Source organism: Crocuta crocuta, unplaced genomic scaffold, assembly GCF_008692635.1.
Source record: "Crocuta crocuta isolate KB4526 unplaced genomic scaffold, BGI_CrCroc_1.0 scaffold396, whole genome shotgun sequence".
Classification (NCBI taxonomy): Eukaryota; Metazoa; Chordata; class Mammalia; order Carnivora; family Hyaenidae; genus Crocuta; species Crocuta crocuta.
The window spans coordinates 3,963,045-3,990,550 of record NW_027533259.1 but is presented as its reverse complement, the minus strand read 5'-3'; the positions used below and the strand labels follow the sequence as shown (position 1 = coordinate 3,990,550).

At 34.8% G+C, this 27,506-nt stretch overlaps 1 protein-coding gene across 3 annotated transcripts in view; it reads right to left on the bottom strand.

Annotated features, from left to right (window-relative positions):
- Positions 1-1,436: 1,436 nt before the first annotated feature.
- Positions 1,437-27,506, bottom strand: part of PHTF2 (putative homeodomain transcription factor 2) — a 127,745-nt gene continuing 101,675 nt past the window's right edge. The window contains exons 10-18 of one of the 3 annotated variants that reach the window (XM_077746963.1): positions 23,393-23,611; positions 16,798-16,926; positions 14,864-15,136; positions 14,504-14,635; positions 11,749-11,835; positions 8,209-8,364; positions 7,247-7,342; positions 5,053-5,178; positions 1,437-3,852 (exon numbers count right to left, since the gene is read on the bottom strand). In XM_077746963.1, the coding sequence (XP_077603089.1) occupies positions 3,832-3,852; positions 5,053-5,178; positions 7,247-7,342; positions 8,209-8,364; positions 11,749-11,835; positions 14,504-14,635; positions 14,864-15,136; positions 16,798-16,926; positions 23,393-23,611 (1,239 nt within the window). In that variant the 3' untranslated portion in view covers positions 1,437-3,831. Of the gene's footprint in view, positions 3,853-5,052; positions 5,179-7,246; positions 7,343-8,208; positions 8,365-11,748; positions 11,836-14,503; positions 14,636-14,863; positions 15,137-16,591; positions 16,636-16,797; positions 16,927-23,392; positions 23,612-27,506 lie in introns of those variants that run through there. The other 2 variants (XM_077746964.1, XM_077746965.1) reach the window with 2 other exon arrangements.

Sequence of the window (27,506 nt, the reverse complement as noted above, 5' to 3'; positions counted from 1 at the left end):
AGGTCTTAAGCCCTACTGGTTGCAAGAACTCACAAGATTCAGCCCCTCTCACTTTCCAAGCCAATGGCTATGGGGAAACATTCTCCTTGCGTGTTCCCCTGTGCATTCCTCTCCCTCTTGACCTTCTGTATCACTATGGCTCCCTCCTCTCCACAGCATCCAAGATCCATTTCTCCCTTAAACCGTGTCTCTGCACTTCCTACCTTCTTCAATGTGGTCTCTTCTCCACCTTCACTGGTGGAGTTTTTTCTGCCAGTCTTCAGGTCAATTTCTGGGGTATTTAGGATCATTAGGCTGTTACCTAATTGTATTCATGGGATGAGGTGAGCCTAGGGTCCTCTTACTCTTCCATTTTCCTTGTCTCTACAGAATATACTTTCAAAGGGAATAAAAGAGAGTGTGCGTTCTCTCATTAACTAAGTACGGCAAGCTTGGGCAAGCTTCTTAACTTCTTTTGTGATCTCAGTTTCTTTTTTTTTTTAATCTGATAAAATAAGAACTTTGGACTAGGTGGTGTCTAAGGGCTTATGTGACTCAAGTCATTCATTCATTCATTCAATAGACTGAGATTTTTCTATGTATCAGGTACCATTTTATATGCTAGAATACAGTGGTGAATGCAGTTAAAATCTCATGGAATTTACATTCTATAAATTCCTGTAAAATTCCTATAAATTTACATCTAAAATTCCTGATCATAAGGTAGTAATTCTCAAAGTGGTGAGGAGTGACAGGCGGTACAAATTTTGTGAGTTTCAAATCACTTGGGNCCCAGGAGGTAAGCTCTGTGAGGAGCCAGTGCTATTGATAAGCATTTTTGGTAACCTTTGTACAGACTTGGCAGAAAAAATGTTGAGAATTAGCATTCTACATGATATAGAAATTCAAAGAGATGCCAGTTATATACTCTATTTTGCATTCTGAAGGAAGATTCCTTAAAAGAGCCAATTCTCAGCTTAAGGTAAGTTGGAAATTGCACCTGAATTAAGAGTCCCTGGTTAATTAAAGTCCTATGAACACCTGTGCCAATCAAGTAATAGAAACATTAGAATGCTTACCCATCTTAATTTTGGCCATTATCTCTCATGCTGAACTCATGTGGCAAACTGTTTGTTTAAAAATACCACTATCCTTCTGACAATAAGCTTTTATATCCCAGGCCATGACCAGTTTTCTGTATTTAAATACAAATAAATAAGCAAAAATTAAAAAAATAAAAAATAATGATATCATAGCATTTTGGTGATGGAAGACCTGCATATTGTTTCATGTTGAGAATCATAACAAAATATTAAATGTTAGGAAGTTTAAAAAATTTATTTCCACTTCTCTAAAATCTAAGAGTTATAACTAAAGTTTATGCTATAATAAGTACAAAATCACCATAGAAATGTATATGCATTTAAAATAAAAAGAAAACAACAGAAAACTTCCAGTTTAACACTGTCAGCATAGAATATTTTATTTTAAACTTGCTGTTCAAACGTTCAATTACAACACATGTGGCAAAGAAACAACAGTTAACACACAACATCTGCCACAATTCTATCTTTGAACTGCCTTTTCTATATTATGTGATATGTTACAATTTCTTTCAATTTCTTACATTCATGGTATTCATAAAGGCAGCAAATGTCAATTTTTCTGCTTCAAAAACAATTTCATTAATATTTTGAAATTGCTTAAAATGACAACTTTTCCTTTTGGTATTCTACTGCTGCCCACATTAGTGACATAATTCATATTATTTATAGGTTGTTGAGAGGTATACTGTACTCAATAAATCAACTCCCAACTCTAAGTTAAAAATGAACTTCAATCAAAAACAAGCATTTTCCTAAATCAGTATACTCAGCTACCATTCTCAAAAATATTTCCATTCTGAAATAAGTTTTTTTTTTGTGAGATACAATAGTTTCATCTTTTATTCCTAACAGAACTCATGCTGTACTTTTTTTCTCAAAATATATTTGATATATTCTGTGCAAAATGTTAAGTTCTGTATAGGTATGTACCTTATTCTGAAAAAGTTTATAAAATATAATTCCTAAAAACAACCTCAACATTAGACAATAGAGGAAGAAGAAACATCAAACAAAGCCTAAGTTTTCACATGAGAAAATAAGTATGTTCTTAAAGCTCCAGTAATACATTCCTTGAAAAAACTCAGAATGCACTTTGGTCATTATTAAACATAGGAGAACATAGGTAAATAAAACAAATTGCTTTTGTTGTTTTCTACATAAAGAAAATATACCACACAATGAGGCTGATTTGAGGCTGATCAAAAGGAATGGTAAGAGCAAAGTGATATTATGACATGGCTCTGTTCTCTACACATTCCTGATCTTAAGATTATGATTTGGGGATTAAAACTGCACCAATCAAATAAATCATTTACAATTAATTATTTTAATAAATTCCCTAAAACATGGTAAAAAATGTGAGGATATTCAACATGATATACCTTGCACCAATAAAATTCTATACTGTTTCAAATAAATTCTTTGTTTTAGAAACTAGATACCCAGTTAAAAAAAACTGCAAAAACATTTCATGTTTTATGTAATTCCTAATATATTCTTGATTGTACAAATGTAACAACTTAAAATCAAGGTCCAATGTAAGATACCATCATATTCGCCCTATCCACCTAACATGCCAACATGGTATGTTCTCATTTGGACACTTGGCAAATTGTGTGTGCGTGTGTATGGTGGGGGGAGTAGGTAACTTTCTAGGTTAAAAGCATCTAAAGTAGCCCTTATAAAATTGGGGGTGAGGGGGATGCACCAGGTTAAGTTTAGAGGATAGAATTTGCAAACTGAAGCTCTTTTCTGAAAATCTGGATATAGTTTTATAACTAGCAATCAGAGGAATATTTTATTGGTTCTTCACCTTGTTCTTAAGTTGTTCATTTGAGTGTGTATACACTATAGTGTACCATGGGGAGAAAATTATTTTACTTGAGTAAACATAATAATGTACTTTAGTAATATCAATAGGCACTTCACTTGTGAGATGAGTGTATACCTCACTCAAAAGGATACCATATCATGCCCTAGTACACTATAACATACCCCATATAAAGATATGCATTAAAAGTAACAATTTTAAAAAGTGCACATTTTGAGCATGCACAGTTGGAGCTGTGCAAACAGCCCAGTGTTTCAAATAAATACAATTATTACTAATTAATTTTTATCAAAATATCTTACAGTATGGTAACCATTTACAATTATTGCTCTATTAAGAGTTTTATCATCAAAGAGCACTTGTTGACCTGTTATGTAATACCATATATTAATACTGAAGGGTGTGTAACTGCAGCTTAATCAGTTCAGATCCTGGCATTGTTCCAAAATAATTCAAGAGAAACCCTGACTGGATCTTGATTCCCCAAAGAACACACTTTATGTGTTTAGTGGAGTCCAATGCAATATTCCAAAGTTAAAGAAGTTTTCCTCAAGTAAGGCAAGTTCACGGCATTGCTGGAGAAACAGTGCTTAGCAATGGCTTCTATTCTCACTATTTGTTATTTTGTCAATTATTTATGAACAATTACCAGGATCTCAAGTATCTGGATATCAGTTTTATCACCCTTTTGACAATTACGTACATCAATGCTAAAAATAAAATATAAAGACTAAAATAAATGTAAAAAACAGTGAACAAGTAAAATAAATATAAGAATTGCACAAGACAGTCTGATGTAAACACTTCGATTTCCCAGCTGAGACTCCTGAAGCAAAGAGTCAGTGACTGCTTTCAGGCAGCTTAGTTGGTACTCTTATTCTGGAAAAGAGGCTACATCTTCTTTTCTCTGAATTGTCATGATTTAATCTTCCACAGCTAGTGAAAAAAATAATAGAAGTAGTAACCATTAGAATCAGTTTTTTAAAAAATGTTTTTATTTGTGTTTGAGAGAGAGAGCTTAAGCAGAGGTAAGCCAGAGAGAGAAGGGGGAAAGAGGATCCAAAGCAGGCTCCACGCTGACAGCATTGAGCCCGATGCAGGGCTCAAGATCACTACCTGAACAGAAGTCAGACACTCAACCAACTGAGCCACTTGGGTGCCCCTAGAGTCAGTTTTAATATTGTAACTTATTAATTACATCACATAATGCTATTATTTAAATTTCATTCATAAACAAGTATAGGTTCTACGATTTTAAACTTTTTTATCCTTGCATTTTCAAGAAGAATTCACCTTAAGTAAAAAAAATAAAAATCAGTTTTTCTCTGCTTTCTTTTATTGGGAAGTAGCAAGATACATATACCACTCATTTAATATGAATAATCTACACCTTATTCACTAAGAGCTGTGCATATGTTGGGAGAATATATGCATTGCTATGTAATAAGTAACTTTTGGCCAAAAAAATAAATAGGTCTCTTTTCCTTTAAAAAAAATTTTTTTTAAACGTTTATTATTTTTGAGAGACAGAGAAGACAGAGCATGAGTGGAGGAGGGGCAGAGAGTGAGGGAGACACAGAATCTGAGCTGTCAGCACAGAGCCCGATGCGGGGCTTTAACTCATGGACCACGAAATCATGACCTGAGCTGAAGTCAGAGACTTAACCAACTGAGTCACCCAGGCGCCTTCTTCTTTTCCTTTTTTATCACTTAAATTAGATTCAGATTATGAGTAAAAATAAATAGCTTACTGTATACAGTCCTATCTGTATGAATATTGTTCCAAATTAGGAGTTCCATCAGCATTATAAACCAAGAATATTATTCATTCTTTGTGTACAATATTATGAAAATGATTTCATCACTGTGCATTTGAGATCCCAAAAGAGTGATAGGGTAAAATAAATGTCACAAAATGTAACAGGGCACTAAGAAATAAAAAATACCTGGAAAGGGCACCTGGGTGACTCAGTTGGTTGAGTGTCCGACTCTTGGCTGTGGCTCAGGTCATGATCTCACAGTCGTGAGATAGAGGCTCACATCAGGCCTCTCCATGCTGCATGTGGAGACTGCTTAAGATTCTCACGCGCGCTCTCTCTCTCAAAAAAAAAAAAAAAAAAACCTGGAAGCTCTTACCTTTAAATTAAATCCAAGCAAGTCACTGATAACACCAGAAACAGCGGACAGGATGACAACCTGGGTGATGTTGTAAAGCAGTGGATTCATTGTAAGCCCGTATAATCTAAAGGGACTGTCCAATTCCTAGCAAAAGAAAAAAAAACATGAGCCCAGAAATTCATTAAGAATCATCAGTTAAATTAATTCAGGGCAATATACAATGAGCATTTTTAAAAAACACTTTCATAAAACAGTTACGAATTGTGGGTAGTTTTAGAAAGGATAAACTACCTTCAGGTCTTTTTTATTTTTTAAGAAGTGATTTCCATTAAAAGAACTCTGTAATCTAAATTTGTAACTGCAATTTCTGTCTCAAATGAATGACTAGTAAAGTACTGATCTAATAGTTAGTTACCAAGAGGTATGAAAACATTTTCTAGTATAAGAACAGAAAATGTAAGAGAATAATACCTTTTTGCACAAGACTTAGAAAAGTAGCCAAATTTTCTGCCATTATTAATACATACATAAAACTCCCCTTTAAGACAATTACTTTTCAAATATAAGAACTAATTGATTCAAAGATTTAAAATTCTATGATTTATTGCTTCTCAGATTTAAAGTTATATGGCAGGCCCCGTGTTAAGCTCTAGGAAGTCGAGATTTAGTCCCTGTGCTGATGGACCTTACAGTCTAATAGACTTGCAAATAAATAATTAACTCTGAGTCTCCCATAAAAGATGTATGTATAAAAAAGGCCGTGGGTCATAGAGGAAGGTGCTCCTAAAACTTAGTGGGAGGAGGCAATAGGTATTCCTTACGACACACGAGAACATGGCATCTCTGAAGGGCTACAGGTTGCCCAGCGTTGTTAGAGCCCAACTTCAAAGAAAGAAATCCTTCAAATTTTGTAAAACTAGCTACTTAGGTAAGGGTCATTCTTTACACAGATTTTACTAACAGACTGAACTGAATCAGGAGAGAAGTGTATCAGATGTGCACATGAGAAAGATCACAGGCAGTGGGGGAGCACTGTGGAAAAGGAGCTGGAAAGAGCGGTGAGACTAGAAGCAGAAAGGCCTGCTTTGTCCAACGGATCAAAGCTCAAATGAGAGACAACGAGGGTCTGATCCAGGGTAGCACTGATAGGGAAATGGGGATGAACTGGAAGCTATTTGAGAGGTTCAATCAACGGGCCTGAGAATTTCTTGGCTGTGAAGAGTGACTAAGAAAGAACAATCTATACTAAGTCTCAGGTTTCTGAGTAGAAGACTGTGTATGTATGTATATGTGTGTGACTGTGTGTGATCAAAAAGGACCACACTGTTGTGCTTTGTACTTCAGTTTCTCAAGTTTCCCTCTACTGTGAGATTGAAGCTGCTTGTAAGTCTCATCCTGGCTAGCACAGTGCCTACACTCTGAACATACTCAACACATATGCACCAGACAAGCCCGCCCACCTGAACTTTGCTTGTCAAGGCCTAATATATACTGTGAGGCAGTATACCTAATTAAGACTTTTTAATTGACTGAAGCATTCATTGTAACACTGAGAAACAACTAATTTTACACCATCCTCTGAACACATTATATTCAATTTGTTACAGAAATTAAGATTTTAAAAAACATTTTCCTTTTAAGAAAGAAAAACAATACTAACACTGCAAAGCAATGCTAAAAATATTTTATCAAATTACCTCCAAGGAGGTATTATGAAATCAAATATTTTGAAATTATATTTCTTATTGTTACCAAAAATGATTTGAAAATCTAAATGTTTATTGGTGATATATATTTATTATAATTATTATGTATTACTACTTTTTAAGCTAACTCAGGCCAAGCAGAAGACTGCTCTGAGAAATACAAAATGAGAAAATTTCCAAATTAACATCAAATCTCCCTTTTTGAAATCTATTTTAAGTACTAGGAGGCAAAATTTCCGAAGATACCAACCTCTACAATACTTTAAACATTAAAGTCTTAAATTTTCAAAAGTTATTAAAATTTCAAAATGGTATGATTTGGATTACTTTTATTAGTTTTACAAGAAGTAAATGTACATGACATGAATGTGTTCAAATATAATTTGGAAACAATTTGGATAATCATAAAAACCAAACATAAGATAGGATCTGCAAACAAAAGACTAAGATAAAATGTCAGAATAGCATATTCTACATTATGTTAACATTTTCAATTTTACTTTTACCTTTAGCAGTTTAGTAGCCAGCTTTAAAACATTATTCACTAGTGTCAGTTCCTCTTTTTTGTTAGGTTTCTTCTCCATTTTCAAGTAGAGGTTTATCTTTTATTTAAAAAAAAGGAATGAGTAGTTAAAAAATAAAATTACAACAAATACTCATTTTTAAAAGGAATTGAAAGATAGCCACTAAAATATTCATTGTGTTTCTCTGGGTATTGAGGTTATAGATGACATTAATATTCTCCTTCATACTTTACTGTATATTTCAAGTTTCTTACAATAAACATTTTGTAGTAAAATTTTAAACTCTTCAAATTTAATGAAAGCTGACACAAGAAAGGAAAACTCAATTTCATTATTTAACAGGTGAAACACTTTAGTACTAGAGCCAAAACAAACTAAAGAATAAGTAATAACTAAAGTAGGTCAAGTGGTTTGTTTGCTGCTCTCCCCTTTCCCTTTAATTGAACCCATGTGACAGGGTTACCGATTTTTTAAAAATCACACTCTCCCTGACAAAACTACTCAAAACGTTTTCACTGGCAGTAAGTTTCTTTGAGTAATTCCTATGGAATGGTGAGGAAAATATTAAACCATTTCATACAAAATAAAAAAAATTATGCCTTATCCTTCCTACTGAATACAAATTCATACTTCTTTAAATATGGCTCTGCTAGACTGCCAAGCAAACGTATCCCACTAATGCTTTAAAATTCATCATTTCTATAAACAGTGCTTCCTTTTTGCCAAATAAAAGTGAAATGAGAAAAACAATAGATTAGATTTGAAATCTGCATCAAGGCAAGAACACTGAAGAAAGGCTCATGTCCTATCAAATTTCAAGTATTGCTTTGTAACACAAATGCTCTAACAGGTCCTTAAAAACACTTGAAGTAAATGTAAAGATTTTTAGTTTAATATGTATATTATTGGCATTAACTTATAACATAATAAACATGCATTCTCACCTGTTCAGTAAGTAATATTGAGGTATTGCTATATTTTTTACTTGTCTCTGATCCAAGGGTAACAAATCTTAGGAGAAAAAGTGTTAACGAGATGCACCAGATTACTAGTTCCCAATTGTAGTGACAATCAAGGAAGATCTCATGCACATGAAGCAACTAAAAGTGTATAAGAAAGGCAACATGAAGCAGCAAGGTGATCAAACAATTTCTTTTTAAAAAGAAATAACATTTGATTTCATACACATTGATCATGAATATAGTATTACATTTTAAAAACATTCCACATTTATAATGAAGTATTTCAAATACATCAAAAATATAATGTAATCAAACCCCATGACTAGAAGGTAGAGAGGGTAACTGTCCTATTCCTAGTTTTAAAGTAAATACCCCTAAGGTAATCAATATCATATGTACAATGTCTGCTTTAATTTTTTCAAGATCTACTTTAAGAACAGTACTTTCCAGTCATTGTATTATGAATCTCCACTGAAATTCACCAATTTGTTTTCTCCATCTGTGGAGATGATCATGTTTTCTCCTCTTTCAATCAACTACAGGAGCTCAAACCAGATTCCTGGATTTTTCTAAGTTGAAAATCTTTGCATTCCAGGGATAAACTATATTGGTCATGGCTTATTTATTGTTATTAAGTTGCTGGCTTCATCTTCCTAGTATTTTGCACTGAAGTAATAAGAAAAATTAGTTCACAGTTTTCTATTTTTATACTGTCTCTCCGGTCAATTGGTATCAAGAGAATGCATTGGAGAATAGTCCTTTTTTTTTTTTTTTCTCTTCTCTAGGTGTTTTGTGTAAGATCAGAATTACTGTTTATTTGAATAATTGGCAAAAATCAACTGTAAAACCACACGGTAGTCTAGAGGGCTTTGTTGGTGGCAAATTTTTAAACTTATTGAATCAATACTACTTTATCGTTATAGGTTTCCTCTGGCTTTCAATTTTTGAGTCAGTTTTAGTAAATTATGCATTTGTGCTAAACTGTCCACCTAAGCTTTCATCACTAATGATATAAAGTAACTTATACTAGCATTCTTTAAACAATTTCTCAACTATGTCAGTAGCATACAGTTTAATAGACTGTGCTTTTTAAATATTATATACGTGCTTTACAATTTCCAAAGGAGTTATTTTTTGCTGCTGCTGTCATTGTTTTCTACTGTAACTGCATTACAGTTAGATCAAGTGGTCTGCACTGTCTCAGCTGAGAATTACTTTGTGTCCAAGAACATGGGAAGGTTTTATAAACTGTTCTTGTGCCCGAAAAGAATATGTATTCTCTAATTTTAGAACAGAATTTAAACTATCTTGTTTAGGTATATATCTTCATTGTGTTTATTTTTGGGGGGGTCTGTTTAATTACTGAAACAAACGTGTTGAGACCTTCCAATGAGGTTTTTAAGAATAATTTACTTTAGTGCTACTGATTTTGGCTATCGTTACATATATTTCAAAGTTATATGGTTACATGCATACGAGTTGAGAATTATTAGAACTTGATGAATTATTCTTTTAATTTCTGTCACACCACCCCTTCTCCCCTATTGTACTTAGATTACAGTCATTTCACCTGATATTAATATGCACTCACCAGCTTTCTTGCCGCTAGTATGTGCCTATAGCATCTTTTTCTATCCTGTTACATTTGAAACCTTTCAATGTTACTATGTTTCATGTACCTTGTGTTGATAGTGATAGAGAGGTTTTATGTTTATAAGAGACAGAACTACTCCAGGATGTACTTCAGGAACATGGAAATTAAACCTGGAAGAAAAGGCTGACATGCAATAAAGAACCGTAAGTAAAGCAATCAGTCTTTTCCTCTTGGTTGCTTTTAAGATTTTTCTCTTTGTTTTGGTGTTTGCAGTTCTTCCACAATGTGTCTAAGTGTGGATTTATATTTACGGCTCCTTCTTATTCTTGTTGTTCTTCCTAAATCTGAAATTAAGGTCTTAGCAATAGAGAAAAACTGTTAGCCATTCTCTCTCCAAATATTACTCTCTTTCTCCTTTCCATCTGCAAATCCTATGGTCATATGTTGGCTCTACCATCTGTTTCAATCTCCTTTTCGTATTTCCATCTCTTCATCTCGGTCCTATATTTTGGGTAACTTCTTCCATCTCCCACTCACTATTTTTAGCTGTCTTCAATCCGCTATTTATTGTTTATTGTGTTGTTAATGTCAATAACTGTATTTTTCATTTCTCTGAAGTGCTGGCAGTTCTTTTTCGAATCTGTCTTTTTCTCCGTCTGTTGGTTTCTTCATTGTTTTGAAACCCGAGGGGCTTCATCTGTGGACATCCTGAGGCCTACGCTCAAGTCACAACCCCCCAAGGACTAGCTTGGCTTTGCTTCTGCCAAATATCCCAGGACCGTTTTTTATATTAACTTTATACTGACACAGAGATTACAGGACAAGATCTATAATGTACATTTTAAACCCTGAACCTCTAATAAGGGCAGACTTACAGTTACGTATTCTTAGAGAGAGACTTATCCCCTTTGTCAGAGTCCAGGCAGAGTTAGATGAGCTTTTTTACTGTCCTCCTACGGTGGTGGCAGGCTGTTTTTCTTATTCTGCCTTTTCACTGAGACTTTAGTCCTGTAAGGCGTCTGGCTTTAAGGGGTAGCATGGATAACGATGTATGCAGGCTGAGGCCTCATCTTCCGTCCTTTGTGGGCATAAAATCTCAAGTCTCTAGGACACGAAGATGGACAGTGTACCTCACCTCCTCATCCTAGCGCTCGTGCAGCATTAACACATAAACTTAACTGCTCTGTTTTTGAGTTTTATCTTCATTTTTGGCCCCTTACTGTCTTATAAACTCAAATATGCATGTCATATGCATATAGAGGAGCTTACATATGAATATTAAAAAGCCAAGTTTTCACTCACCCTCTGCAGTGTATCGTGTTTTATTTATTTTTTATTTTTTTATTTTTTTACAAATAGTTTATTGTCAAGTTGGTTTCCATCTAACACCCAGTGTATCCTGTTTTAAAGCAGAAGAATCTTCAGGTAATCTACTATGTCAGAGTACTTGAAATGCAAGTTTAATTTTATAACACAGGATATCCTGAGATACTTCTGTGCTTCCTGACTAATCTTGGACAATTAGAGTTCTTTCTCAGAGCCTGAGGCAGTCATGTCAGAGATAAAATGGAAAGAATACTAAGTGTGAATAAAGCAGAGATTGTGAAAAACAGTCTGAAACAATTTTGCAATTCTGGTCACTCATAAGTTTGTTTTGGGAAATAAAGATAACCAGGTAAGTGGCAGATAAAAACTAAGCACTATATATTTAATCAACAGACATCTGAGATTATGCTAGCCACTACTCATGACACAGTGATGAATAAGACACATTTATTTATTCTACTGAAAAAAAAATTGCAAAAGGTCAATTTTAAAACTTGTGTAACTAGGCTTCCTTATAATATTATTACTTTGGTTGTTTATTATTAGAAAGCCTCTGGAGCTTATGTGATTATCTAATTTCTATAAAGAACAAGTCAACTCACCTGGGCACAACAGATAAATACAACTGATATAGTCAACAAGAAAGCAGATGAAACTATTACATCGACTGATCGCTGAGGACCTCGACGCTGGGGAAAAAAAGGAAAAGCACTTTAAATATATTTATTAACTTGCAGCTAATTCCATGCTTTCAATTAAAGTGCTGATCCATCCCTGCAGGTTGATCATAGCTTACAATGTTGAAAATATACCTAATTTGTTGGATGAATTTTAATTACTAAGTGTTACTATTTCCTGAGGATTTGCAATACAGTAAACATGGTGAATATATAGCATACAATTCTTGGCATAACTTCCATGTTTTTCATTTCATTCCAAATATTCTGTCAAACACTAATCATTTATTCAACAGACATTTCTTGAGCACCTGCTCAGAATGAGGCACTGTGCTGGGCACTGGAAACACAAGAGATCAGTCAGAGAACAAAACAGCAGAGAACAAAACACACACAGTCGCTACCTTCACAGGAACTAGCAGGAAGTCAAGACATCAAGCTTATAGCCATTGATATTTGTGATTAGTTGTAACAAGTGCTATAAAGGAATGGTAAAGGAAGCTCGGAGAAAACTGGTAGGGAATTTGGTTTAAGTATCACTTCCTTAAGGAGATCTTCCCAGGCCCACACTCCTAACTCTCATATGCAAGTTAGGAAGACAGCCTGGGAAGATCTCCCTGATAATGTGATACTTTTACCAGAATAGGGTGCTAAGTTATGATAGCACATGGCAGTGTTCCTGGCAGAAGGAAGGACAAGTGCAAGAGCACAAAACAGGAAAAAATATTGCATTCACAGAACGGAAGCAGTCTGGTAGGGCTGGAATGCAGAGAGGAAAGTGTTTCAAACTGAGACAAAGGAGATAGGATATCCTCAGAAGCTAGGTCACGAAGGGCATTGATAAACTCTGTTCAGATTTTTTCCTTTAATCTAAGAGCTACGGAGAACCTCCAGAAAGTTTTAAGAATCATATAACGAAATCTACATTTTAAAAAGATCTCTGGTGGCAGACTGCGGAACGTATAGGAAGGAAGAAACCTGAATGCAGGGAGGCCAGTTAACAGGCAACTACAGTAGCCAAAAGTAGATGATTGAAGGTTTCATTAAGGTTGCAGATATGGAAACAAAGAAATAAATGGATCCAAGATATATTTTGGAAGTAGAAAGAGTGGGAAATGATGATGAGCCAGATGTTGGAAACGCAAGAGAGGGAAGTAAATACCAAGGGTAATTCCTAGGTCTGGGGCTACATATTTTCCTCGCTGAATTCTAAGCTCCTAAACGTAAGGACTTGCATGTCATCAGTACTGGATGTTAAGTGGTTAACATTAAATACATGTTTATTGAATAAAACAATGTACAAAAGAATACAACATCTACTTTATATATATCAGGTTGATAATGAGGAGGAATTACAGATGGCTTCTCACTAAGCCATGTAACAAAGATCATATTCGTCCCTCCATAGAACAGAAAAGTCACAGTGAGAAAAATAATCCATGCCAATTTTTAGCATTTCCCCATGGAGACTAACAAATCAATGAAGTAGAATAATGAATTTTTTAAATAGAAGGGTAGACAAACAGTGCAAACTTTTTTCCACTTCTTTCACTGTTACTTCAAAATAAAAAGCATTACAGATCGAGTTGTATCAGAGGGTTTCTGAACTTTTGGTCAGCTTTATTTAAGACCTGATTACTCCAAGCATAATGAAAATCACTGTGTCTTAATGCAGCAAAGAAAGAATCGTCAGAAGAAGTGCTCTCCTAAACTTAATTCAGATGTTTCCCATTTCCCTCTTGAGTTTTTATATCTTACAGCCATAATCAGGAAAGTTATTTTAAAAGATTAAGGAAAAAGAACAGCATGAAAAGAATGGCTTAGAACTGCAAGCTAATATTTTAAAATAGTAATAGGCCACTTCAGTGAGGATACTCACTGATTAGCTTTTAAATTCTTTTTTAAGCAGCGGGCTCCCTCTGCTGGTTTCTGATAACCATTCTAGGGAGAACAAAATCTTTAAGCTTCTGAATGAGTAGAAGTCGGTGAGTTTTGAAAAAAAGATAAATGTCAAATCTAAAAAAGAAAACATATGAATAAACAAACAAAAAGCAGAATCTGACCTATAAATACAGAAAACAAACTGATGCCTGGCAGAGGGAAAGGGGTGGGCAGATAGGCCAAATGGGTGAAGGGGAGTAGGAGGTACACGCTTCCAGTTATGGAATGAATAAGTCACAGGATAAGGAATAAAAGGCACAGGATGGGGAATATAATCAATTGTATCGTATTAGTGCTGTAAGGTGACAGATGGTAGCTACACGTGGTGAAAAGCATTAGCATAGCATACAGAGGTGAATGACTTCGTTGTACACCTGAAAGTAATGTAATACTGTGTGTCAACTATGCTTGATTAAAAAAAATTAAGGATTAAAATTTTAAAAACTAAAAAAGTAAAAGAAAGTAAATAAAATATAAATCTAGAACAATCTGATCTTGAAAGATCTACATAAAATGTATTTAAGCCTTTTAGACCTCAGGTGTTTTACTCTAAAGAACCAGCTAAACATTGATTTTCGATTTCTGAATGTGGATTGAAAAGAACACGAAGTATGACCACACAAGAGCATGCTGAGTACACAGGTGACTATACATTTAGATATATATACATATTGAAAAAAGAATGAAACTCTGAGAGGGAGGCACCATGTTAAGAGTACTTTTATCACTACCATTCTACCTTAAGATAGGACCGGAGAGATAGCCACATTTTTATATTCTGTACTTTCTTCAACCGGAAATGAGGAACCTCAGATTTTCGAGCCCTCCTTGCCGATGTTAAATGTCCAAACAGTTTTGCAAAAAGTAATCGCTAAAAACAGATTAGGATAAGGGTTAATTTTCAAGTAGATTACCATAGAAAAACAAAAATCAACAAAATATGGGTTGTTAGGATTTTAGTTGCTTAAGTACTACAAAAACAAAACAGGAAAATAATTAGCAGGTCAAGATGATTTACTGAAATACTAAAATACTTCAGGAATTCTCTATTATGAAAAGGATAAAATATTCTCTATTCAAAATTCTGTATTATACCCACCTGTTTGTAGGTTCTTTCTGCTACACAGAGCAAAAAAAAGAAAATCCACACAAGAGACACACGAACCACAAAACTTATTATAACCATAGAAAGGACTATGACATCTTCATTAGAACCAAATGCAATCACATAAAGTTCTGAAGCAGAATGTGCTGTGAGTTGCTCCAAGTCTGTAGCTTGGGAGAGTCGGAAAACAAATGGAGTTAAACCCAGGATTAGAGAGATTGCATTTCCAAAAATCTGGTATCCTATTCCTGGTATATGGCTGTTCACCTATATTGAGAGAGAGAGAGAGAGGAAAAAAACCTCAACCATACATAAATTTTATCTGCAGTAAAATGAATTCCTATTAGGCATTATGTTACTTATAGCAGTATGAAATCATTTTATTAAAATATGAGTTTTAATACATGAATAATGAAATCTAAATTGACACAAAGTTTGAGAGTATATTACAGGTAGATTGTTAAGTCATTATGTCTTCAGTTTTTAAAAACAGTTCATTATCAGATTTCTAGTTCACTAAGTGGATGCAAAAGGATGAACCATCTTGGTCTTAACTAGATCTGGGAAAAAAATTCTATGGATCTCACTATTTCAAAAGTTAGAAATATTCATAGATACTTCAACATTAAAAAGAATGAGGAGATCTCCTATCCACTTAAGCTCAGTACACAAAAAGAAAAATCTAGAAGTGCACTTATTTGATAAATTTGCAATCTGTGTTTTCCTTCAAAGAGCTCAGTATACAAATGGGTATCCCCTTAAACTCTAAAACCATTTTAGAAGAGAGCGTATGTTAGAGGGGGAAAAATTAAGTAAAAAGGGGGAAAAAAGGGGAATTATGAAAAAGGAAACTGGAAATGAAATAATGGGAAATATAAGACTGGTAGGACTGGAAAGGATCTAGCTAACTCTTTATCATCATATTATATACTCTGGAAATGACCTGCTAGTTCACGGACAGCTAAGGTATGGAGCACCAACCAGATCCACATCTCCAGAGATTCCTTATGTGAAAGTCATGGAATGGAGATCAATTCTAGAGCAGTTACTTTAATTTCTGTCCTCTATAAAGTGCACATAATTGTTCTTGCATAATGAACAATGCATGGAAATTTAGAAGTGCATGTAAAATTGGGGCACCTGGGTGGCTCAGTCAGTTATGCGTCCGACTTCAGGTCAGGCCATGATCTCATGGCTCATGATTTGAGCCCCGTGTCTGGCTCTGTGCTGACAGTTTAGAGCCTGGAGTCTACTTCAGATTCTGTGTCTCCTTCTCTCTCTGCCTCTCCCCTACTTACACTATCTCTCTCTTTCAAAAATAAATAAACATTTAAAAAGTTAAAAAAAAAAAAAGAATGCAAGCTAAATCATGTCTAGCTGTCCAAGAGGAATCAGATAAAATTTAAAAAGTAGTAATGGTCTCATAAAAGACACAATTTAATAGAAACTGAAATTAAGACCCACAGTATTGGTACTGTACATCCTCAAACTACTCAAGACTGTTACCTCTAGCTGCATTACTTCTATATACTTAAGTGGGCAAGCAAGTATCAATATTCTATTTTGATTTTTTTAAATAAATAAATGAAGTAGGAGGGATACTCACAGGAAAATACTTGTGTCATCAACATTTGTGTATGTCTAGCACAATTTGACTCATGAAAACCAAAAGAATAACATAACAGAAGAAATTTTAGATTGCATCATCTGTTCTTGGTCAGGAGAATGAAAATACCAAAGGATGACAGAGGTTTGGTGACAAATCACTGTATAAACCACAGACAGGGCCAAATACAAACAATCTTTTGTTTTTTTCAGGTTGAAGAAATGAGATAAATTGTAAATATAACATCTTAGTAATTATTTAATATGCTAATAATCGCTGTATTCTTATTCTTAAACTAAAAGAATAAAATGTAAAAACTCACTCTGTTCATTATCATTCCACTGATTTCAAGAACAGACATGTCTGCTTTCTTGCAGTCATTGCCTTCCCATACAATAGCACTTATTTTTTCTAATCCCGGGTGGGAATTATGGAGCCAGGGCAAATGACTCTATAAAAAATAAATAGAAATTGGTGAATACATTTATCACATTTCATAAAATGTGTTTGTTGTGTGTGTGTGTGTGTGTGTGTGTAAACTACACTAAAAACCAAACTGGTGAATGCATTTATCATATTTTATAAAACAAAACATATATATGTCTGAACATGGGTATCTACATACACCCAATTTCAATGACACTAAAAGTCTATCTTAACATTAATTAGCATATACACTGAACAGATGGCATAAGCAATTACAGTTATAAAAATGTGTAAATTAAGAACTTCCTATAATAGGTATTAGGCAAGCTATTGTTCAAAAATCCTCTAAAATGTGTCAGCAAAAGCACTTAGTTGTCAATCTGTCTACATAGCTACTAATACAGTAATGTTCAGAGACAAACAGATATCAAATTGTTCATATTACTGACTCTCCAACTTATGGTCATTCAATACAAAAGCACATGACAGCTCAGATTTAAACCTTTCTGGAAGACTAAACAGTGATACAATCTCATCTTGGAGGAGACTCTTCCTCATGCCCTGATCCTCATTATTTAACTTAGTTACTTTTCTGATATTTTAATCTAGCATTTCCCCAAAGGATTAACTTTTTTTTTGTTCCTTAGAGTATATATTGAAACTGAGGCACATGAAACTAGAAGTACTCTCCCAAGAATAAAGCATCTCTCAATGTTTCAGGAAATAGAAAAAGGGAAAAAGAAAAGAAAATTTGAAAGCCTTAATACAAAGGATCAGATGCTTAAGTTTGGGGTTTTTAGTTTGTTTTAGATAATTAAAATAATAAAACTTTGGGGTGCCTGGCTGGCTCAGTCAGTAGAAGATGTGCCTCTTGATATCAGAGTTGTGAGTGTGAGCCTTACGTTTGGTGCAGAGATTACTTAAAAATAAATTCTTTAGGGGTGCCTGGGTAGCTCAGTTAAGTGTCTGACTTCGGCTCAGGTCATGATCTCATGGTTCATGGGTGAAGCCCCACATCGAGCTCTGTGCTGACAGCTCAGAGCCTGGAGCCTCCTTCAGATTCTGTATCTCCCTCTCTCTCTGCCCCTCCCCTGCTCACACTCTGTCTTCTCTCAAAACTAGACAACACATTAAAAAAAATTTTTTTAATAAAATCTTTAAATAAATAAATACAACTTCAAAATAGGATAGTTGGGGATTAAAGACAGCAACAAAATTCAACACTTATCTTTACCTTATTAGATATTCATGAGAAGTTAACATTAAAAGATAAGACCCAAAATGGGATGAATTTACATTATCATATTACTAACTTATTTTTGTAACATATTTCATTAAAATAACTTCTAACAATGATCAGAAGAATCTACGATAGTTATAGTTATTCTCTGAAGGACAGAAATGTGATTAAAATATGGTAAAGATAAGTTTTTGAAAACTTAAGGAATTATTTTCCTGTAGGGAGAATAAAATTGCGTTGATTTGTTTTGATTAAAGATATAAAATAGTCATTTAATAATATGTAAGAAAACAGATATGGGAAGTTATTACCATTCTGACTTGAACATTAATTTTCTGCATGTAAAGCTATATATATATATACCAGGTTTACTATAAACAGAATAAAAACTGATGAATAATTATAGGCAAACAGTAATGCCACTAGCCATATTAAGAGCAAAGCTCTTTTACATTTAGTTTATTTGACTATGAAGAACTTTTCTCTAAGAATTTATCTTTTCCAAAGATATAGTATTTTAATATACATTAACCATCATAGCATCTACTTCACTATTAGAAAGCCTTCAAAACTGTAAGACACTAGTTATTAACTATCCACTTAATTCCACAAACGAATATGCCACAAATATTCCACCAAATATTCCAGATAGGATGGAAGTAATTTGTACCAAAATATGTATCAAACTTTCCATGGAAATTTAATAATTATGAAACAACACGGATTAAAAAGCTAGGAAGAAGAGCAAAAAGCTGAATGCAGAGTATAAAGCCTGAGAGGCAAGATTTTAACCATTGATTTACAGGCTTCTAATGTTTTTAAATTCTCAGTCTGTTAACAGTGACTTAAAGCCTTCCTAATTACATGAAGCAAGGCATATCAAGAAGGTCCATCTAGGACAGAAATAGGAATTCAGGAAGTTCACCCTCCAAAGGTACTCATTTTGCCCGGCAACCTTTGCAGTTACTCTAACTAGCATTGATATCGTCCTCCTATTTCTAGAAAGCAAAGCATAGGAGAAAAGAGAGCAATTAGAAACTGGTGAATTTAAAAAGTTAACTAAAAACAAACCAACCAAAAACCCAACCCTACATCTCTATGTGTGAAACATCTTCTGAAACAACAGTCTTATTGCAACATGTGCTGTCTACAGTGTTTGAAGAGCAGCATTACATGAAATGCTTTTTCTGACAGACTCAAGGAAAATATCAGGGTAACTAATTCCATTTCATAATTTTATCACATGGGTTCTTCGTGGTATGTTTTTCAAACTAAAATCTAGATCCTCATTCAAAATCTAAACTGCTTTGCTCCATGTTCATTCAAAACTGCCTGAAAACATTAACAATTAATCGGTACCATGTTTTATTTCAAGTAAATTCACCATGACGACCGCTTTACTGGAGTTTCTACCTGTGGGAACGGTACCCGTTAAAATCTGGCTTCACCTACTGCAAAGTGAATTTCACTTGAATATGGTCTCATACTTTATTATATACTCAGCCACGACTGGGGAGAGAAGTTTTCTGCTGTAGAAATGTTTCAGTTACTATCTCCAAAGAAAATAAAACAAACAACAACAACAAAACCCTACAAATTTGGTAACATCTAGACTAGAACACAAGGATTCAGATGCTCATTGTTTCTTCATAAGGAGGTATTTTTCAGTTTTTATGGTGGGCAGAAAACGGTCCTCCAAACCTAATACAGATCTTAGTCCAAATAAGAAAAAACTGGTAGCTTTTAATTAAAGGGAGCTAATTTCCATTACATGACTATTATAAAACTGAAGATTTTTCTAAAAATTAATTTTTAGAAGCCTTAGAATAAGAAATGTGTGTAAAATCAAGTTTTTAGTCCACAAACAAGACCAATGTAAGCCTGTGATACTATAATTAATATGCAGAGTAGAATATTAAAAATCTTACCAAAAAGGAACAGAGTAGTGTGACAGATTTAGGGCCAACTTATTCTGTATAGCATTCTTTAAAAATAATTTGGAATGCTTTGAAAACACTGTATTTCCTTTCATTCATTTACTCAATATTTGTTAAACACCGACTGAGTACCAAGCACTGTGTGATACAATGAGCAAAAGAACACATGGTCCCTGTTTCTATGCTTCTTATAGTGTCACTGGGAAAATTGCATACAGGCATTTTCTTAAACTTCAAGTCACTCTGCCTAGTGACTTAGATTAACATCCAGGTGACACATTCCACATCCTGTTCTCATGGACTGTTCCTTATTTTTCACTTCTTAAATTCCAAGGACCTTCAGCTACTCCCTGGCCATAGTCTGGGCCTTGTCAACACACTGAATTGCTTGCCTTCTCATCTTACCAGGTCTCTCAAATCTTCAATTCTGAAGTACTTCTTAACAAACCTATCCACCAGTCTATCAGTCCCTTCTTGGTTTCATTTCCTTCTCTATCTAACATTGTCTGGACTTGTAGCATATCCATTATTTCATGGTCTCTCCTATTCCTTGAATAACAACTATTTATTGAGCACCTATACTGTGTGACTTTGGGTCCATTATTTAATTCTGAGCCTCAATTTTCTCATCTAGAAAATAAATATACAATCACGTATATAACCATTGTCTTAGGTTGTGAAAATTATATGACATAATGCATCTAGATTACTACGCAGAGTGGCTAGCATCTGGTGAATGCTTTTTAAATGTTTGCTATTATTGATTACCACAACTGCATTTCAGACACTGTCACACAACTGTGTGGACTGAGCAATCACAAATTCATGGCCTCAGATTCTGGCTGGACCCTCAACAATATGGCAGTATGACTCTTAATGTGTTCATTGGCTTTAATACAAGCATGCAAAAACTCTCTTCATTTCCCACAAATGATTAACTACAAGCCGTCACCACCAGGTACAAGCTCCCAGTGCTATCATCTCACTTACTGTTAACAGACCTCCTGGCCTCCTGCACTATATCAGGCAGTAACCTTCTCATTCTATTACTTTTTCACTGTGCACTTTGTCCTCCTTCTATATCAGCAGAAGAGGTGTTCCCCTTCCTGTCGAAGGCAAAACTTCCTAATTATGCTTCCCCTCCAGAATCCTAAGAAACCTCACTCAACAACTTTTCCTCCTGTGTCTCTTCAGTCCTTCCCTCCTCGGTTTCCCCTATGTATACAGGTGATCAAATATTTCACATCTTGGAGGGGGTGGGATCAAAACATTCCCTTAATTCTATTTTCCCATCTTTTAACAATGTTTATGGCTTATTGTGTAGCCCAGAGTTTTAAACTTTAGGATATTCGAATTTATTGATTGTCTCAGTTTTGAAGTTTGAATATGATTTTCTTGTGTTCTTTTTTTAACAAATTCTTATCATACCGAAAGTAACAAAGATTTTTCTATCTTTTCTTGTAAATATTTTAAGGTTGTGCTTCTTCACATTTAGAAACTATTTGGGATATATTTTGTGCATGAATAATCATTTGACCTATAACTATACACTAAGAGTCCATCCTTTTCCCACTGGTTGTAATGCTGCTTATGTCATGTGTTAGAGACCCATGTAAGCATGTACTACACTTCAGGGTTTTTTATTCTGTCCCATTGGTCTATTTGTTTATACACTGCCTTGGTCTGCTTGGGCAGATATAATAAAATACCATGGAAGGATGGCTTAGAAACAATAGAAGTCTATTTCTCACAGTTCTGGAGGTTGGAAATCCAAGATCAAGGTGCTGGTAGTTTTGGTGTCTGATGAGATCCCACTTCCTGGTTCAGAGACAGCCCCCTTTTTGCTGTGGCTGCACATGGTAGAAGGGGCAAAGGAGCTCTCTGGGGTCTCTGTCATAGGGCACTCTACATATTCATGAGGGCTCCACCTGTACAACCTAATCACCAAATTAGGTTGGCCCTAATCTCCAAATACCATCACATCAGGCATAAGGTTTCACCACAAGAACTGGTAGCTGGGAGGGGGAGGGCATAAACATTCAGTCAATAGCATATGCCTATAGTGTATTATCTTTATTACTATACGTCCTTTTAAAGTAAATTTTTATACCTGGTAGGGAAAGCCTCCCTGTTGTTCTTCAAAACTGCTTTATTTATTCTTGATATTCTGCTTTTCAATGTGGACTTTAAATCACTCTAAGTTCAACCAGACAGACAAATATAACTGGTGGCATTTTGATAGAAAAAGCAGTGAAAATAGGTGTCTCTGAGTGTTTCAGCCTTTAACAGAAACACTCCTAAAAATCTCATCATTATAGGTTTTTGAGCGCTATAGCTCTTTGATAGCCACCCTTTGGCAGATTAAGAATGTTCCCTTCTACCTTTAATTTTCTAAGAGTTTAGTTGTTGGTTTTAGTTTTAGGATTTGGTGAAAAATTAAATAAGAGAAAGAAGAGGGAGAGTGAGGATTTTACATGGCCACTGTGTTTCTGGACTGGTGAATGGATGGATGGAGATGTCATTCACTAAGATTTTGAGTGCCGTAAGAAAAACAGATTTATAAGGGAAGATGGGGTGTTTGGTTAAATCTGAGATACTGGTGGAGCATTCAAAAGAAGATATGCTATAGACGTGTGCTGTCCAATATGGTACCCTACTCACATGTGACTATTGAGCACTTGAAGTGGCTAGTCCAAGTAGGATATGCTTGTAAGTGCTCACAGAGGATACTGAAGACTTAGTATAAAAACAGCAAAATATTTTATTAGTATTTTTCACATTGGTTGTAAGTTGAAGTGATAATATTTTGAATATGCTAGGCTAAATAAAGCATATTTAAATTAATTTTACCTTTTTAAACATTTTAAATGAGGCTACCAGAAAACTTAAAATTACATATGTGACTCTCATTATATAGGTTCTTGGGAGAGATAAGTCTGGTATTCACGAGATAGATTTGTGAACTGTAACTTTATAGGTGGAGTTAAGGCCATGGGTGCTGATCTGACCACGAAGTACGCTGAGGGACATAAGGACTAATGCATCTAAAACACAATTTGACTTACAAAACTCCATTTACCAACAACTTCTCAGGAACATAAGTCTGCAAGGTCAGAGACACAACCATAACATAAATACTGAGATTCTATGTTCCAATGAAGCCAGACCACAAATCACATAAAAAGAAAAAAAAAAAAATCACAAGAATATTACTTTAACTGAAGGTAAACTTTTTCTTTACCTCTATAAAATTTGTACATACATTCAAAAAAGCTGGACTGAGAGCCCCAAATAACCCAACACTGTAAACCAACCTGATGAAAAGGGTCGTCTCTATATTCTTTTTTCACACTTGGATTAATTTGAGGATTTTCCATATCTGTCTCACTGGTACAAGATGACCGGCACTCTGCACAGTGTAACAAGTCTTCCCATAATACATCTTCTGTTTCAGATTCTGGCCTTGTACTCTCAGAATCCTGTCTGGAACTTGAACAGCGAGAGCTGCAACTAGTACCCGATTTAGGGGCATCCTGAAATCAAGATATTCTTTGACGTTAATACAATTTATGTACCCTTTCCAAATCAAAGGATTCTATCAGAACCATGCATTGCTACTTTTTGCTGCAACGACAAATACACTGTCAAATGACAGTGAAATAGAGAGCAAAACATTAAAAATATATATTAGTTTTTAAGGAGTAACAGAATTTTCTTATTATCAAAATCTATTTGATTTCACATCTCAGCTTATGTTATTTTGCATGCAAAGGCTGTGCCTGTTTTCTCTTAAATTTTTATACAAAGTTCAAAATTCAAGCAAGCAGAGTTCATATGGACTGTATAGTCAGGGAATATGAACCAACTTTAACTGATGTGTTTAACATATTTTGAGTATTAGGAGTATTTTCTTACTCTCATTTTTTTTTTTTTAGCAACAGTGGATCTCATGTACCTACTGTTTTTGTTTTCCAAATAGAAGTTCAATAAACTGATATAAAATTAGTAAATAGCCTATAGCAAAAAGATAACTGCCAACTCATGTTTTTGAGTATGAAATTGAAAAACTAAAAGGCACGAGTTAAATAAGTATGCTGAAATTTTCAGATTTGTTTTTAGGTATCCTATTTCACTAAGATTGTCAATTTTACCTTAAAATATTTCATGTGTATCCCTTTCTCCTTCTCATGCTATCACCAGAGTTTATCATCGACACCTTTTTTGCTAAAAAGAGGCCCTTGACTGACCCTTATCTGAAAGGCCTTCCTCACTTTCCACATTAATCTTCCAAAAGTGCAGCTTTTTATTTTTTTCACTCCTCTGACCAAAGTCTCTCCATGACTTCCCACTGCTCTCCTGGATAAAGTTCAAATTCCCTCACCAGCATGCCTGTCTTCAAATGTGCTACTCTTTGGACTTTGTTCCCCACTTGTCCCAACCACAAACTTCTCCTCCAGTGACAAGGGGCTGCCCTCTAGCCCCTAAACCTGCTTGTTCTTTGCCGCTCTAGCCTCTAATTATGTTTCTACCTCGTATCTTACTCTCCTTTACAGCCTACTCAACCAAACATCAGGAAAACACCATTTCTATCCCTTTCTAGCTGGCTTACCTTGTTTCTGACCCTTAGTTTAGTCTTCTACCAATGGCGAATAAAACTACCTACCTTAAAGAGACACTGAAAATTAAATGAGCACTGTAGCTTTTAATACAAACCAGGTACAAAGCAGGGGTTCCTCAAGTATTAGTTCTGAAGCCTTCTATTTAGAGAGATCCCTCTGTTCCTGAAGTGAGGTATTATTATTTATTTTCATGACAATAAATTTTACATTCCTGTTCAGCATCTATAATATTGTCTGTGTTATTAAATGTTCATGAACTTTGTATTCTCAAATAAGTCATAACTCTCAATTATACTGTAAGTCAATGAAAGACAAAAACCATTTTTTTGCCACCCTTACCACAAGTTAACAAAGTATACTGAATGAATGAGACAGGTTATTGATAATTAATTTATTGGTATTAGAATGGAGGACCATGAAAATATATTTAGTGTGCTGATTAGGGATTTGTGGGAGAATTGTATGTTTGAAGGAGAAGTGAAAATGTTTTGAAAGAGTTGAGCAGGAAAGTAAGCAAAGAAATCAAAAGGAAAAAAGAAAACAGAAAAAAAGGAAAAAGTTGGACTGCTTTGTTTTATAAAAAGCACTCCAAACATGTATGATTCACTAATGCCAACCAGAATACTTGAAGCATAAGCAGTTTTCATTATAACTGTTTTTCATTAGCTAGCAAGGCACAGAATGTATTAAGAAACCAGTAATGGCTAATTTACAATTTTCGATAAAGTTAGCTAATTATCTATCATTAATTTCTGATGCAGATTTGCTAATCAGATACAGAAATGAGTAACAGGATTAAAGGCCTGATGATTATTTAACTGAAACTAATGGGTGATTTTAGGGATAAGAAAATATCTTTAATTCCTTATAGATGCAGTTTGCCAAATACTGATTTGTGGGCTACTTTACAAATGTAAAATCTAAAAATTATGGCCTATAACTGCTTACATATCAAACAGAATTTTACCTGCAATATTTAGGTGATTAATGGCCACTTTTAATTTCACTACAAATTGCTGAATAAGGGCTAAAAACTGGAAATTTCTGAATTGAAGAACATAGCTCAAGTTAATAGCTCATTTAATTTGGTTTGCTCTGCTCATTTTACATCTTTAGATAGATAGCTAAAACTGAACATATAATCAAATTAAGGGGACGAAAATATTTATTTGAAAGGAATAAGAATTTATAAAATAAATGCTTTGTGCCAGGCAATTGTGCAAATCCTATTTAATCCTAACAATCCAGTGAGGCTTATCTCTCTCCAATGTACAAATGCAGAAACTAAGACTCAGTGAAGTTAAAGAACTTTTCCAAAGACCTTAAATATTTTGAGTCCAAGCCCACAGTTTCTTCATTATGATTCTCATCAAAATTGAAAGCTAATTTTCCCAGCACCAACAGTTAAAGAGGCTATCTTTTTTCCACTGGATGCTCTTCCTTGCTTTGTCAAAGATTAGTTGGCCATACATTAGTGGGTCCAATTCTGAGTTCTCTATTCTATTCCATTGGTCTGTGTGTCTGTTTTTGTGCCAATTCCATACCGTCTTGATGATTACATAGCAGCACTCTCAACAGTAGCCAAAACATGGAAAGAACCAAAGTGTCCATGAACTGATGAATGGATCAAGAAGATATAGTATATTTATACAATGGAATACTACATGGCAATGAGAAAGAATGAAATCTGGCCATTTGTAGCAACATGGATGGAACTAGAGGGTGTTATGCTGAGCGAAATAAGTCAGGCAGAGAAGGACAAATATCTTATGTTTGCACATATAGGTGGATTAGGAGGAAGTTAACGGAGGACAAAGCAGGAGAAGAAGGGGAAAAATAGTTGGGGAGAGGGAGGAAGGCAAACCACGAGAGACTCTTGAATGCTGCAAACAAACTGAGGGCTAAGAAGGGGTGGGGGAGAGGGAAAGGGGGGTGATGGGCATGGTGGACGGCACTTGTTGGGATGAGCACTGGGTGTTATAATGAAACCAACTTGACAATAAACTATATAAAAAAATTGAAAGCTAATTTTCAATAGGGAATAAAAACTGAAAGATATTTGTAGAGTTAAAGAAATCAGGATACGGCAAGAAACTGGGCAAATGTTTTAAAGAAGTTATCAATTCCAAAGGACACCCCCCATGCCAGATAATCAAAAACTCCATCTTCCCAACAGGAGACTAGAAGAAGACAGCCAGATATACATAGTAGATAGTAGAAAAAGGCAAGAAACTGGAGTAGGAGTGGGGTGGGAGAGTTGAGGGGTGGGAGGAAGGTTGGTTCAGTGAAAGTCTACATACTGAATGACAAGACCACCACCTCATTCCCAATCTCCTTGATGCCAAACACCATGGTGGCCTAATAAAATGTCTACCACTCCCATACCACCAGAAGACTGGATTATTCTTCCTGAAAAACTAAAATCCCCTAAAAAGTATATCTATAGATACTGACATCCGAAACGCTTATAACAAATGGCTGTATCCCTAACCAATCATTTTATAGTGAAGACTACCAATTCCACCCAAGCACAATGTGCTTCCCAAAATGACTTCTCTGTGCCTCACCCTTAAAGAAAAAATATCACCAGTAATTGGAAAAGAACAGAATAATATATATATAAAGACATAAAATAATACTACAACACTATGGCTATCTGTCTCATTTTGCTTATTCAAAAGAGGTTTTGTTTTGCTTTGCTTTATTTTTTTGATATTTGTTTACTTTTAAGAGAGAGAGAGAGAGACAGAGTACAAATGGGGGAGGCGCAGAGAGAGCAAGAGACATAGAATCTGACACAGGCTCCAGG